General features: G+C 38.3%; 3 protein-coding genes across 10 annotated transcripts in view; 1 reads left to right on the top strand and 2 right to left on the bottom strand.

Moving 5' to 3' along the window:
• Syt7 (Synaptotagmin 7) overlaps positions 1 to 8,987 on the top strand; it is a 177,598-nt gene extending 168,611 nt beyond the window's left edge. For all 8 annotated transcript variants that reach the window (XM_065487801.1, XM_065487799.1, XM_065487800.1 and 5 more), the window contains 5 exons: positions 549 to 696; positions 3,559 to 3,668; positions 4,923 to 5,091; positions 5,202 to 5,414; positions 5,541 to 8,987. In XM_065487801.1, the coding sequence (XP_065343873.1) occupies positions 549 to 696; positions 3,559 to 3,668; positions 4,923 to 5,091; positions 5,202 to 5,414; positions 5,541 to 5,641 (741 nt within the window). In that variant the 3' untranslated portion in view covers positions 5,642 to 8,987. The remainder of the gene's footprint in view (positions 1 to 548; positions 697 to 3,558; positions 3,669 to 4,922; positions 5,092 to 5,201; positions 5,415 to 5,540) is intronic.
• LOC135941970 (uncharacterized) lies at positions 8,787 to 12,353 on the bottom strand. The gene is made up of 3 exons (XM_065487807.1): positions 12,199 to 12,353; positions 10,181 to 10,384; positions 8,787 to 10,127 (listed from the first exon to the last, which is right to left on the bottom strand). The coding sequence occupies exons 2-3, from the start codon at positions 10,358 to 10,360 to the stop codon at positions 9,741 to 9,743; spliced, it is 567 nt and encodes a 188-aa protein (XP_065343879.1). The 5' UTR covers positions 10,361 to 10,384; positions 12,199 to 12,353; the 3' UTR covers positions 8,787 to 9,740.
• A 648-nt stretch (positions 12,354 to 13,001) lies between these two features.
• On the bottom strand, positions 13,002 to 14,511 carry LOC135943945 (GEL complex subunit OPTI). The gene is made up of 4 exons (XM_065490613.1): positions 14,353 to 14,511; positions 14,189 to 14,292; positions 13,998 to 14,127; positions 13,002 to 13,387 (listed from the first exon to the last, which is right to left on the bottom strand). Exons 1-4 carry the CDS (start codon positions 14,491 to 14,493, stop codon positions 13,346 to 13,348), a joined length of 417 nt encoding a protein of 138 aa, XP_065346685.1. The 5' UTR covers positions 14,494 to 14,511; the 3' UTR covers positions 13,002 to 13,345.
• Positions 14,512 to 14,614: the final 103 nt, after the last annotated feature.

Consider the following 14,614-nt stretch of genomic DNA (forward strand, 5'->3'; position numbering starts at 1 on the left):
CTATTATGTTGCACATCTTTGTTGCTTTCTTGATTAAGTTTTTTTAAACTCATAACAATAACATTAAAAAAGGGTAGGGAACTGCACATTTAGCCTCTCCTTCACTCAAGCTCTATAGTTTGTGTTCCAAATGGAGGTTAATATTATAGAAGAATGTGGAAGGCCACCTATTAATTGACATAAAGGCTATGTAAACGCCCAACATTTGCAGCACGCCTGTCACAGTAATGAAGTGCCACGAGATTTAATTACAAACTTGCTCCTAACAACTGGGCCACGCCTCGAACTGCCCATTTATTTGGACAGTAGAATTTGATACCATTCCGCTTTTCCGCAGCGGGAAAAAATGGAACAACAACCATATTTATTTTCGGTCGTGTCGTCTTTCGCGTGGATGAACTGTCTTGGTGTTGACATTCCATTGCACTGAAAAAACATTTGGGGACGATCGTCAAACCTGTCTTTCTTTTCATGAAAAATAATAATCTTTCGCAGGCATTACAAACATGCTGAATCAATCTGATCTGACGCCGTGGTTGTTATTGCAGGGAAAAGAGTTGCCAGCGAAAGATTTGTCCGGGACCTCTGACCCCTACGTACGTGTCACCTTGCTGCCTGACAAAAAACATCGCCTCGAGACCAAGATCAAACGACGAACCCTCAACCCGAGATGGAACGAAACTTTTTACTTCGAAGGTAAGAGTGCTTTTCCTTCTTATCTGCTTCGTTAGATTGCCGCCGTCGGCAGGAATTTCAAAATGTTCCGCTGGTTTTATTGCAGCCGTAGACCGGACGGAGGTCGTTAATTCAATTTCGTTCTTGTATGCCTTCCTCTCGCTTGGAGACGATGTGTTTAGAGAGCCTGCCGTTCTTTTATCCTGAAAGCTGTATATAGCTGTAGTCCAGAGAATGCACTGTTTGCAACTCTATATACTTTTATAATTTTTTGCTCCCCGCAGTTGCGCTTTTCGCTGTGGCTGTTAAGATTAGCCTTGGGAGTAAGTTTGCGCTTAAATCTGTCATATATGACGAGTGTTTAATTCTACATTAGATAAAACAATTGCTTCGAGAATGTTGATTTCTCTATTCTAGATAAATTTTGATATTTTCAATATTTATTAACAGTGCAATTTGTGAATAGAAACAAAAATCTTAAATTAAATATTTTTCCATTTTGTTTTAAATAAATTGCAAAACATTAAACGACATCGATTTAAAATATATATAACACTTTGTTTTAAAACTTTTTTATTGCAATTGCATCACAGAAAAACTACTGTAGACCGTATAGATTTTACTCTTTGATCTCTTCTTATCTACACTAGATTTTTCATGAGAGAAAAACACATAAATAAACAAGTGTGCAAGAGCCAGCACGAAACCTAACTAATTTGGTCCCGGACCAGGTAGGACGTATTGATTTGCTGCCTGCCCTTTTACTAGTGCATCTGCCACTGTTCCCTCAAAATTTTTTTCCGAGAAGCGAGTGAAACGGCTCTCATTGGCCACTGACCAGTGATTAATTCCGCTGTGCGCTGCTGCGGGATTGAATTTTTCATGTCCACTCGCTATGTCGCGCTGCAGGGGCCAATAAATATTGACACAGAAAAGAGCGAAACTGTAGAACCAGCAGCGGCATCCGCACAGAGGAGTCGATCGTCCAGTTGGACCGGGCACAAGCCCGGATTTTGCTGGACTCGCAAATTTTAATTCGTGACACGTGAATGTCATTTCGACGGAGTGCTCTCGAAAATTAACTCCTGCATGACTCGCTCCAGGCGAAACAGTCGGCGCCGAATTTAATTTCCAGGCCGTTCGCAAAGTTAGTAGCACCCAACTCGAGTGGCGGCACCTACAACTTGTTGAAAAAGGACTGAATTTATTAAATTAATGCAAGCCCAGCGAGCAGAGAGGGCAAAAAGTCAATTTCGACGCGCTTTCGTTCTTTCTTGCGGGCTGAAGCAACAAAAAAAAAGAAAAATAGCGTATTAAAGTTGCGGCGGTGAAACTGCCGAAAAAGTTGAAAATACAGAAGATTAACCCATGAGCCTAGGGAGCGTGAATGAAAAATTTATGCGGAAACGCGTGTGTCTCCGGTCATGATGGAGAGGAAGATGAAACTGCCTCCTCGCTGTTGCTGGTGTTGAGGAAATATATACTTAGAAAATTTGTGTCTCAATTATTTATTTTTCCTATTATGGTCTTTCCAGATCGATGAGTTTTTTGTGGCAAATAATGGAAAGCTGCAATTAAAGGCAGTATAAGTATTAGTAATAAATATAACCCAAAATTGTCGGATTTTTTATTACAGAATGAAGAGATAGAGACAATGATTTTAATAATGACTGCACTCTAATGTTTAGTGATGATTGGCACCCATGAAATAAATTTCTACCACAAACTTTTATACAAAACGTCCAGACATTATTTCTACGAGAAACTTTACCCTGGTTTTTCCATCTGAGATAATTATCGGAACCAAAGCTTCGTTTAACGACCTGCAAGGGTGATGTTGCAATTTCCATATCATGCTATGCAGACATAATTCTACTGACTTGCCAACGAAATAATTAATGAGCTGCGAGAAGGCGATGCCAGTGGCTACATTTTGCAGCTGATTACGACTAATAAGTGAGACATGAAAGGCATTAACCTCTTTTCGGGCGCCACTAAAATAATAACTACTGCAGCCTTCCGCTCTCCCTCTCTCTCTCTCTCTCTCTCTCGTCAACTTATTTATATTAATCTTGGTGGTTCCAGTTGAGGCTCACGACACAATAGGGTCGTCGGGAGATTAGGGGCTCTGCAGGCGAAAGGGGCCCACGCCCGGCAGACACTTTCATTAATTAGCGGCATTAGCAGTCGAGGGCCGGCGAGACGAACGTGATTGCCGTAATATCCAGAGTTGAGCTAACTGCATGGCTAGTCGCAAGGAGTCTTGCCCCGCGCTCGACCATATCCGACCGCCTGGCTGGCGACAATTGCAGGCTTTCACCAGAGGTCCGAGCTTCCGCGGCGATTACTCTTAGTGCATTTTAATTAAATTTGCCGCCCGTGATGGCTTTTTGGGGAGTATTAACTAGGGGGAAATTCAGAATCAGACAAAACGCTCTTTCAGTTTCCCTGAAACGAGATATTTGGTATCAATGAACGTGGGGCCGGTGCTGGTCATTACGATTTTTATGGGGGCGTAAAGGGGGAGCTATCGTTTTATTGCTTTGCCTTGCTATATTTCGCAATATCTTTTATTTTCTTGAGGCATTTATGTCAGCGAGTGTGTAAATATTGCCATAAATAAAATCGGAAGCTACAAAATGATGTGCTCTCCGCTTTCTAGTTCGCTGGTGGCAGCTGAACAATTTTCAAAAGCACAGCATATTATTTATGGAAAGCTATCTCACCGACAGGCACTTGTTTACCTACGGCTCATCATTGTCATATTTTTTCGCTTTCTCTGGTTGCGTCGGCTGAAAATCAGCAACAATCACAATTTTATGTGCTGTTCTTGCTGTGCGTGTGCATGTTTACTTAATAACAAATCTCGATATCTTGTTGCAGGATTTCCAATACAAAAGCTGCAGAGCAGAGTTTTGCACTTACACGTTTTCGACTACGATCGCTTCTCAAGGGACGATTCGATAGGAGAGGTTTTCTTACCTTTATGCCAAGTAAGTAGCCCACGCATGACCAAGTGCATGCATCTGAGCCCGCATCCCCGAGCCGTGCTCTCTGATAATACTGCCAGCGAAATAAATTGAATCCCGCAGTGGTAGCTGAATTCCATATTCCATTTTATTATGCACTATAGATAATATACCCGATACTGAACCGAACACTCACAAGGCGAACGAGTTCGTGGCGCTGGGCGCTGGGAGCACGAAAAGTTGTTGTTCAACACCAAAAAGCTGAAATATCATGGAAATGAAATGACTTGAGTATTTTCACTCGTTCCGTCACGTCAAGGCGAAGGGTGGGCAACCTGCTTGACACAGACGCTAAGCGTATAGCATATATACCTAAAAGCTGGTTGACTGCAGAGATGGGATTTTTTTAGATCCACACGATCCACACCATATTTAAGATGAGAAAAGAAATGGAAGTGAGGATAGAATCGAGAGTTTCAATTTAGAAATCTCTGCTCTCTCGCGTTCTTCCCTAAATTTTTGATAAGGCTCTTCTCTAATGGCGTGTAAATTGAAGAGAGTTTTCCAAACATAACTTTTCAAACGTTCAGATCCTGGCAATATCACGTAAGCGTTCAATTAATTCTGTAACTACAGTACTGCACCATAGCTAGTAGATCGTTTATTTGACTCGTATTGCTTCAATTACATCCTGAGGCAACGAATGGTGTGGCTTCCGAGCGATTTGGTTACAGCGAGCGTGGCATTCGCACAAACAGAGAGATATCGCCTTGCCGTCTGTTGTTGCGAGCGTAACAGGATTGATTTGACTGCGAACAATCCCCTTTCAGCGGAGCGTGCATGCGCCTCACGCTTGTAAATTTTACATTGCATTCATTGTTGATCACATAGAGACGCATTGAAGCAGCAGCAGCCGCACTACTGTACCCTCTGGTAGCCAGAACCGTCCCGTTAATTAATGTTTGAAGAGAATTTAAACTTATCCACGCACTATATAACGCTGATCAAAAGACGCACTCATTAGAAAAAAGTGAGATTGTCCCGGGCTGATTAAATGGATGAAAAGGCCGAAATCAGCGCACATGCCAGAATGAGCGACTTTTGCCAAACATAAAAGGCTTGTGGCCGCTCAGCAAATTGATTCACCAATCGCTTGAAAGCGCCATAATTCTGCGTCGCGTCAAGGGAAAAAGCTTGTTTTTTGTCGGTCGGCGCGGGGCATACGTCCACATGTGCGACACAGCGATTCTGAACGACTCATTTGTCTGCTTTTTTCAGGTCGATTTCTCGGAAAAGCCCTCGTTTTGGAAAGCACTGAAGCCGCCAGCCAAAGACAAATGTGGCGAACTGCTAACCTCCCTCTGTTATCATCCTAGCAACTCCATTTTAACGTTAACCCTTTTGAAAGCACGCAACCTCAAAGCGAAGGATATCAACGGCAAATCAGGTAAGAGACACACTATTCAAATATTTAAATGAGCAATTCACGGAACCATTTTTTGGACTTGTTCATTGAAAAACGATTTGGTTTGTTTTGTGACGCACGTTCTTTTTCAGACCCTTACGTTAAAGTATGGCTACAGTTCGGAGACAAAAGAATCGAAAAAAGGAAAACGGCCATCTTCAAGTGTACTCTGAACCCAGTCTTCAACGACACTTTCAGTTTCAACGTGCCATGGGAAAAAATCAGAGAATGCTCTTTAGACGTAATGGTCATGGACTTTGACAACATTGGACGAAACGAGCTCATTGGAAGAATTTTGCTGGCTGGTATGATTTAACCATTTAAATCTAAAACAATTCCAAGCAAATCCAAGAATGGCCTTTAAAGTTAATAAAAATGGATTTGCCCATGGTTTATTAAATGAGAAAATCTAAAAATTCTGCGGTTTTCAGGCAAAAATGGTTCAGGTGCATCAGAAACGAAGCATTGGCAAGACATGATAACAAAACCTCGACAAACCATCGTACAATGGCATAGGCTCAAACCCGAGTAGTTGAAGAGCAAGAGAATCCTCCCCCAGCATCCACTGTGCAAGATACAAGCGTACCACCAAGTTTGTCTTTTCAACGACGCATTTTGCAAATTCCTTCAGTCGTCTTGAACTCATGAGAGTAATGAGATGCGCTCCAGGGCAATGTTCTCTAGGAAATCGGCAGAGTAAAGTCATGCAAAAGCTCTAGAAAAGATAGATTCACTGGTACGCAAAATCTAAAGCGATGTCTGTGTTCCTTGATTAGCGTAAACCTAGCCTAGGCTGAGACGAAAACTCTGATTGTATGAAAATTAGCGCGTAATTATTCAGCCAGTCAGTCAGTCGTCCCCACCCGCGATTAATTGTCCCAGATAAAACTTGGAACTTGCCGAATATACTGAAAGGGATTTCAAAATGCAGGAATAATGTCTCACTGTAAAATTGTAAGCAAGACAGACGAACACAAAATGCGAATGAAAATGCATAAAAACACACTCACTCTTGTATCGCATTGGAATCTGTTGCATTGAAGACAAATATATTGACAAAGTAATTCATACATATATTTTAAACAGAACACACGCAAGAATCGACGCTTTTTATCCTGCAAAACGTGAAATGTCCAAGCGAAGCAATTTTTGGCGCCAAAAATCAAAATTTTGTGAGCTACTAAATTAATCTGCGCCGCCAAAACGTGGAAATCGCGAAGGAATTTTACGTTTTGCGAGTACATGTACGTTGTAAAACGCATTTCGCGCAGAATCGCAGCCTTGAATTTAGTTTCACTTTTACGTTTCGATTTTCAAGAATCTGGAACAGAGCGGCTTTTATTAGAGAGGACGATTCTCCGCGAAACGCGCAACGATTGGAACTTATAATGTAGAAACTATTCGAATAGTGCACATGCAAGCAGATGAGATCGAGTGTCGTGAATGGAACGAAATTCATTTATATAAGATTGCTCTGAGATGTTGAATAGGATTACAGGACAAGTATTCCCTGTTCGAAGAGTTTTTCCAATTGGCTAATAGAAATATTGTCACTGGACAGTGTAACCTTTAAAAATTTCTCTTCTTGTCTTTCAAGTATATTCAGAAAAGCAAGGGGCTGTAAAATACTGTAAGTCTTATAATCAAGAGCCAAAGCGTTTGTTGGTTTTGTGAAAATCAGTCAACACAACCTACATGCAAAGCAACGAGATGTTAAGTCTATCTAGAAGCATACAAAATTTGATAATGAGATATGTTAAAAACTTAAAAAAGAAAAGGTATCGAGCAAAATTATTTATTGTTAGCAGTAAGTATGGAAAGTGTAATTAAGATTCCAAAAAAACACGATTATATTTTAATAGAATATTTCTAGTGTGTATAAAGAGATCTCTAAATTAATATTCTTTGTTAAGAATAGGTTGAACACACATTTGTAAATCTGTGCAGGTTTGGAAGGACTACTGAAATAACTGCTAAGGATCGTAAAAACATTTATCATCACAAAATACACGAAAAGACACATTTTATACTCCTGATTTTGTTCCGTTGCAGATCAAAAGGTTCATTTAGCGCGAGAAAGTTGTGTTTGGTGTTGGCGAAAAACAAATACTACCAGCATTTCTGTTGTTGCAGCATTAGCATTTAACAAGAAAGATCAATGAAAGTGATTGTTTTAGATATAAATGTGTCGTGGATTATTATTACTGCTGTACTATACACATACAAAAGGTGTTTATAGCCACCCTTTTGATTACACTTGTCTGTGTCCACCAACTTTTGATTTTTCTGGAGCTCCTCGCGCGTAAAAAAGTAAAGTTGTCAAACTGAAATTGGAAAACCTATAATCACATCAAAAGATTTGTTAGCAAAAATTGCAAGACAGCGTTCTTTTTCTTCCACCTGAAGACTTCTTCCTAGTTTAACCACAGAGAAGGCACAATAAGTACAATACAACACGCCAAAATCATATGATACATTTCAATTTTGAGACAACTGAATTTGACGATACGATTGTTTCACGGTATCAGCGTTGAGCGCGGTCATTTATTTTTTAATCTGCGAGAAGAGTGTAACGCTCGAGAGAAATCGACCGAGATCTAAAAAAACACTCATTTTTCTGTGTTGAAGCAACAGTTGAAATTAAAAATAAACAATACACGATGATAAAGAAGTTTCAATGTCTTAAAATCTGTGATAGTCAAAAAAGGGTTATCTGTTATGATTAACTAACTTAGATTATTTCCATCTAGTTTACAAGCAGAAATGCGCAAGTTACAAGCCTAGTTGAATTTTGAATGCAATCGCAGAGGCAAAGATTGACAGACAACTGATTGGTCAGAATCGACGAAAATGAAAAGCACGACGTGCAATTTTTGCCTTGCCGGTTTTGTAACAGTTTTAGGTGGTGTATATTTTCAGCTTTTAATGGCAAAAAGCAGACATTTTAAAAATATATCTAGGGGGCCAAATAAATAAAGTGAAGAGGAGAGAGCATCAGCATAATATGTAATTATACAAAAGCTAGAGTGTATTGCTGTAAAAACCATTAATTATTACGACTATTCTTGTTGAAAATTATTATCTTAACAAAATGTAAGTACACGAATTAAAAGTTAAACCGTTGTTGCATCGTCACCATTCTAAAATGTATTTGTGTATTGCACTGATATATGTGTATGTACTGTCTAATAGTGTTTGAAGAAATCGTATAATTTATTCAAGGAAACGCACTGAAAAAATTACAAAATTTAACCCTCAGTTCCAACCCGCAGAGTTGTAGCAAACGATCAAAACGATGAAAACAGCTGATCAGTTAGTCGTTCAACTCGTTATTATTTACCGAATTGAGGATGAACAAATAGGAAAAACATCAATGTGTAACAAACGTTAGTGCCTCTTGTAAATGTATTACGAAGATATAACATAAAATACTTTAAAGACAGTGTGTATTTTTCAGTTGAAACCGTGTGAACAGTAAAAACAGGTTTTCCATTTCAAGAGTAATAATCACTGTACGTTGCATGCCCAGCTAAGTGGAAATTTCAATAATAGGTGTTTGTGTAGGAGAAAACCTAAAACCAGATGAAAAGTAAAAAATTTAGTGTTTTACACTCTCTGAAAACGAACAACTTCGGCAATTTCATAACTGTTTGTGGAACATGAAAAATTTTCTTTAAAAAGACACTTCTTGATTTTCCATTAAAATACATTGGACACTCTTGAGGAGCTCAGAAAAATCAAACCCCGCCTCTATGACTATATTACATGATCTTAATTTCGGAAGACTTAGGAAAACATCCCAGGTTCATTGTAAGAGGTTTAATTTTAGTTTGTACTGTGGCGTATGAATAAACTGTTTAACCTGTGATTTAGTTAAATCAATTGAGTTTAACTCATCTACAACATTTTTATCATCCTTAATAAATTTTTCTGTACTTCTAAAAAGCAACTTTTGTGTCTTCTCATGATTTGCAGCTACAATAATTGTAAGCAAATTATTAGCTTATTTCATCTTGATAATGATTCCCTTACAAAAAATTCACTCTCATATCAATCTAACTAAACTAAAGAAAATTGCATCAGTTTATTAAAATATATTTTATTTAATATAGCTCCGCATGCGGCTAGCTGATAAGAAAATATGTCCGCACATATATTCTTGATATTAAAATTTTTGTTTTTGTAAGAATAGTAAAAGATGACAAAAATTGTTTCCAGGCTGCTGCAAAATATATTTGCTCAAAGACTAAAAAATTAGACCGGATAATTAGAGCAAGATTTAACATTTCTCTTAGCAAGCATCATATTAATTACGCCTTTTTAATGCCCCTCACATAATGTGGCATGCAAAGATATTTACAACTGAAGTCTGGATGAGATCAAAATTCGATCATACAAATCGAACAGGCAGAATTTTCGTAACCTCAGTCAGAGAAAGCATGGCGAATTTGAAAATCGGCACAAGAATTCTGTTTGATACCATATGTAATGGAGTATCTTTGAGAAATTCTCACATCAACTCAGTTAAATATTGTTCATACAAATGTTTTCTTATGCAGACGTTCAGGCTATAAATATTCTTAATTCCCTAAATACTTCATATTGATGCAATTACGTTAATGCCAAAGACATTACAGGGTTAAAGGTTCCCTGTTAATGCTGGCAAATTTCACAACATATTCTGGATATATTTCTGAGTCACTCATGATTTTTCCATCTGGAGGAGTTGAAACTCTAGCGCACACAAGAACCCATGGATAAGTTACACTCTTGTGCACTCGGACAAGGGCATCAGTGGCGTTTCTCAGCAACTCGTAATTGACAAAGGCATCACTATTTGGATACTGCAGATACCTTGAGTCCACGTTGTGTCTCGCCAACTCTTCGATTTTGCATTCAGGAATGCATGTGTACTGGATTTCCTCTTGACTATTTGTATCTTTGGCAAAAAGCTGCTGGTGACGGATCAAATACCGGCCAAACATGCACACATTCTGGATGCGCTTGATCCACGAGTACTGAAATATTCCATTATTAAGATTGCATCAAAATAATGTACAATTTTACTAACAGTGAAAGCATGTTCTCCGGGGCTGTTGTCGATATCAGCGGTCACGAAACGGAACTCATCGCTGTGTTCGTCAACTTCGAAAATGGAGTACTGTGAAGTTCTCTTCCAAGGAAAGCCCAAAAAACTCCACGATTCAGGTGTGTTGGTCACGATTTTGTCAAAGAGCCTAGCGTGCGTCATGGTTAAGAATTAATTTTGATGAATCTGCAACAGGGAATTTAGTTGATCATTAGTGGTCAAACCAAATCTGTCGAAATTGATGAAAAAATTCGATGTAAATGTCGTTGCGTTTTTCTTCTTTTTCTTTAAACAATGGTTGGAATTATGAATGAGTCTAAATAACAGGTCGTGAGTTTAAAATTTATTGGCAAGGTAATAGGCGTTGGAGAAGAACAAAAACATTTTTAGACAAGATTAAGGTTCTGGAGATATTTTGGTAAAAGAAAAAAAATCGTGTTTCATGTGACTATATCTGTAAAAAAATATGGTTATAGCACCGTTATAGTTAAAAAATTAACACTATACTGTCACAGCTGCCGTGCTACCTTAGGTTGAGATTAACTTTACTGTCACTGCACAACGGTTCAGGCTTTCGTTCGACTGATGACAAACATTTAGAGAAAGCAGGATGAGCAAAGCTAAAGAATAATCCAAGGACATACATAACATTTAACCAAACGCAACAATCATATTCCATATTATTTTTTGCTCGCACACACGCAGTGACGCAAATCTGTTTGCATGATAAAAACAAAACCAAAAATAAAAAGTACGTAAATAAGTATTTATGAGAAAGTTTGCACGTAAAAATAGAATTCAATTTAATTATAAAAAATGTAAGTCTAGAAATATATAATATAATATATATATATATAAATTAAAAAAATCGGACTAACAAATTTAATGCGTTTTTCTTAAATTGTTAGAAGATTTTTCTATTTTAACTATGCTAAAATAAGTAAGCTAAAATAAATAGGATACAAAAGATGATCCGCCGGTACCAGGTCGGTACACATTTTAGCAGGTCATACAATAATACACAATAATAAACTCCTGAATATTTACATATTAATTACGTTCAGGGATCTAATACTGGGTGTCCAATGTAATATAGATGGTAAAAGGTGGTTAGTGAAATTAACTCAAAATGCTCAAATAGCTGAACGGGTTGGGAGGCGCAGTGGCGCCGACTCGCCACTTGCTGGTTTTCGCACCTTTTCAGCGGATTTAGGGACATGTTTAATGTCTGGCGTTTCAATAAAAAGACCTCGGTGTGGGGAAGTGGGGAGGCGCAAAAGATAGCCATATTGGGCCCAAACTCCTCTGCGGCCACTTGTGCCCCATGTTATCCACTTGGCGGTGTTATTGGGACTCCTCGCGACTCGCGAGCTCAATATATTATGCATTTATAGTCAATGACAGGATGTGCCGACAAAGAGCAGACAGAGGTTTTAAACAACGAAAATAAATATAATCTCTCTATGAAACTCACAGTTGGGGATGGACCTTGAACTGCAGGCTATTAATTTTTTTATTTAAGTTTTGCATATTTTATGATTCATTCGACATGAAGTGCTTTCTTCCACCCGTTATTTTGGATAGAGCTGCTGCTGGGTTTGATCCAGACCAGAGATCTCCGGGATTTTTGGGATTGTTTCCGGGTCTGTTCTTCCTACATACATACTTTAACACGGAAGGTAAAAGGATCGATCTCAGGGTTTTTGGTCTCAAAATTTAACCTTCGGATTTCGGCATTTGGGAATAATGGGAGAAATCTCCGGGATTTTACTTCAAAATATAAAGTTATTATTTATCTTATTGATAAATAATTTTTTGGTACTTCACAGCATTTAACATTCATTAGTGTGAGTGTAGGGTGTTGTGCTGAATTTGTCTTGAGGTCATTTCTGCCTGAAGTGCATCACTAAAAAGTCTTACAATAAGTTTAGCAGAGGACAAAAGACGAGCCTAACAGCAAAGAGAGCATGACAGTGCACAAGAATAATTTAAGAACTTACTCTAGCAACTCAGCCTCAGCTCTGTGAGAATGACAAACATTCCTAGCATGCGAAAGCTGATTTCGCACCAAAAGTAATGTAAATTTAAAAGTGACAGCGACACCAACAAAGACCTGCGTCACCGCATGTGTTTGAGATAAATTCACAACACACACGTGAATCTTTAATATCAGCAGTTTCTGATCGAGTTCATAGATGGCTCTTGCGAGTTTTCGAGGCGCGCTGCTGACAATGAGCCTGTATAAATTACAGTTTAGTATCTGCGGTGTGCTTCATGTTTGAGCATTATGTGCTGTGAGATTAATGAGCGAACGGTTTGGGTGAAGATTTTTGAAGTAATTGTGGCTTTTTTAAATTTTTAAAATTTAATAAAAAAAATTGCTACCGAATTTGTGGTGGTGACTCAATCAGCATCCCCCCCCCCCCCGAGCCAAAATGCGTAGGAGTAAACCATTAATTTTTTATAATTAATTTTTACCTGCAGTGAAGTTTTGAAGGTTTTGTTACCACTTGTGAGCTAAGTATGAGTAGATTAATGCTCGCTCAGCAAAGTTACGCGCGTGCAGGACATCAGTACTGGAAGGGATAACGCTCCATCATTTTAGTGTGAATATTATGGAGCGCCTATACCTGAGTTTAGAGCAATCGTCAGGGACGTGAACGAAGTATTATTTAATACCTGGTAAAATCAATTCTTATAGTGAGAATTAACATGCTGTATAAAACCTTAGTTAGACAGATTAAATGAAGGGTTTCCTGAAAATTTAAAATGATATTCCACCAAAATAAACACAAGCAAAAAATTCCATCTCAACTTTCCTCTGATTTATTACAAATGCTTCCACTATTTATTTCTTTCATAACGTGGAGTAGGAAAACATGGTACAAGTTGAATTATTACATTAGGATAACGAATAAACAGGTATAAAAATGACCACTTCGCACTCCAAAGGCAAAAACATATTGTTTGGTTGGAATTGATGCATTTTAATACAACCGTAAACTGATAGCGTTCAAGGGACGCGCTCCAAACAAATAAATTATAAGAAACAACAACTTTCTCGAAATTATGACGCTTCGTGACAGTACTCAGGTTAAATGTCTTCAGTCACATCAACACTCCAGCAATATCACCGGGAAATCTGTGTCATTGATGATGAAGTCCTGAGTAAATAATAATCCATGTAACCTGGAACAAAATATTTGTGAATTAAAACAGTGGGGACGTTTCCAACACAGCAATAATATCAATTTTGAATAATAGTTGAAAAAATCAAGCATTATACGGACTATAAAAAATTGTGACCAAACTTAAAACTATTGCTTTGAATCAAGCATTTAAATTAAGTCTAAAACAATTAAAATCAACTGTCCAGCATTTCGATGCATATACAGAGAAATCAAATATTACAAAAAATGCGGTTCTCAAGTCTAGAAAAATCAATAATAAATTATGTGATATGTGATGGGGCAAAAATTATACTAGACTACTAGTGAGCACAGGATTAAGAAGCCATGATGTGCCATCGTATTTTGAACCACACAATCATCAGAAGTAAAATAAGACTGACACTGACAAGGGAAGCGGTTGAATAGAAGATGAAAAAAATAGGCGATTCCCACTTCCAACATAACTGAGGCAAATAATATCAAAATTTGAAATGTTATCTGACACGGGTTATTCATAAGAAACAATGATACGTGTTCTATGAATACGATAAATTTCAGATTAAATAATTTGTATATAGCCTTCAGTTTATTTTTAATCGAATATGTATGTATACTGCGCAAAAGTTTACCAAAAATCCAGCAAACGACGTCATAAATCCTTCTTTGGTCAGTTCCCAAGCACCACCGTATTCCTCCTCATCCACATTTTGGAAGGTAGAAAAATACAGATAAACGAGACCGGCGTTAACAATCGCAAACCTGGAAAATTGAACTCAGTTACCATCTCAATTCGTTGTGCAGTAAAATTGTCAAAACATACAAGAGCAAGGCAATGAAGCCCTTCAACGGCAAAACACCCCAAACGATTCCAATAAGGATGCCGAGGATTTGTCTTGCCCAGTAAATGACGTCTAAAAATTCATCCTACAGTGGAACGGTGCAATTAGAATCGCAGATTTAGACGCAAAATGAGTCGAATCTTACCTTGTCGGGCCACTCCGAGTTGGCCGTGAAGGCCCGCGACCAGGTCGACATCAATTCGCCGCTGGCCGACTTTCCAATCGTCGAAATCGAACCGTTTTTGTCGGTGCCTACTGTTCGCGAGCCACTCTTTACAGAAGTCATTTTACTACCACGCCCCCTTCCGTGTCTCTCAGTTTCTAACCTCTCTGAGAGATGGCGTAGGCACATTTTAGACAAAACTTACACGTCAGAAAGAAAGAGAAAAGTAGGCGGTATAATAGGC

This window comes from Cloeon dipterum, chromosome 4 (genome assembly GCF_949628265.1).
Source record: "Cloeon dipterum chromosome 4, ieCloDipt1.1, whole genome shotgun sequence".
NCBI lineage: Eukaryota > Metazoa > Arthropoda > Insecta > Ephemeroptera > Baetidae > Cloeon > Cloeon dipterum.

What these genes read in the sequence shown, in the direction of transcription:
- LOC135941970 (XM_065487807.1), bottom strand. Translation starts at nt 10,360, where the DNA reads ATGACGCACGCTAGGCTCTTTGACAAAATCGTGACCAACACACCTGAA. An exon ending in CCGGAGAACATGCTTTCACT is followed by an intron (nt 10,128 to 10,180) that starts GTTAGTAAAATT and finishes GGAATATTTCAG; the next exon opens with TACTCGTGGATCAAGCGCAT.
- LOC135943945 (XM_065490613.1), bottom strand. Translation starts at nt 14,493, where the DNA reads ATGACTTCTGTAAAGAGTGGCTCGCGAACAGTAGGCACCGACAAAAAC. An exon ending in GGCTTCATTGCCTTGCTCTT is followed by an intron (nt 14,128 to 14,188) that starts GTATGTTTTGAC and finishes TCAATTTTCCAG; the next exon opens with GTTTGCGATTGTTAACGCCG. An exon ending in CGTCGTTTGCTGGATTTTTG is followed by an intron (nt 13,388 to 13,997) that starts GTAAACTTTTGC and finishes ATTTTGTTCCAG; the next exon opens with GTTACATGGATTATTATTTA.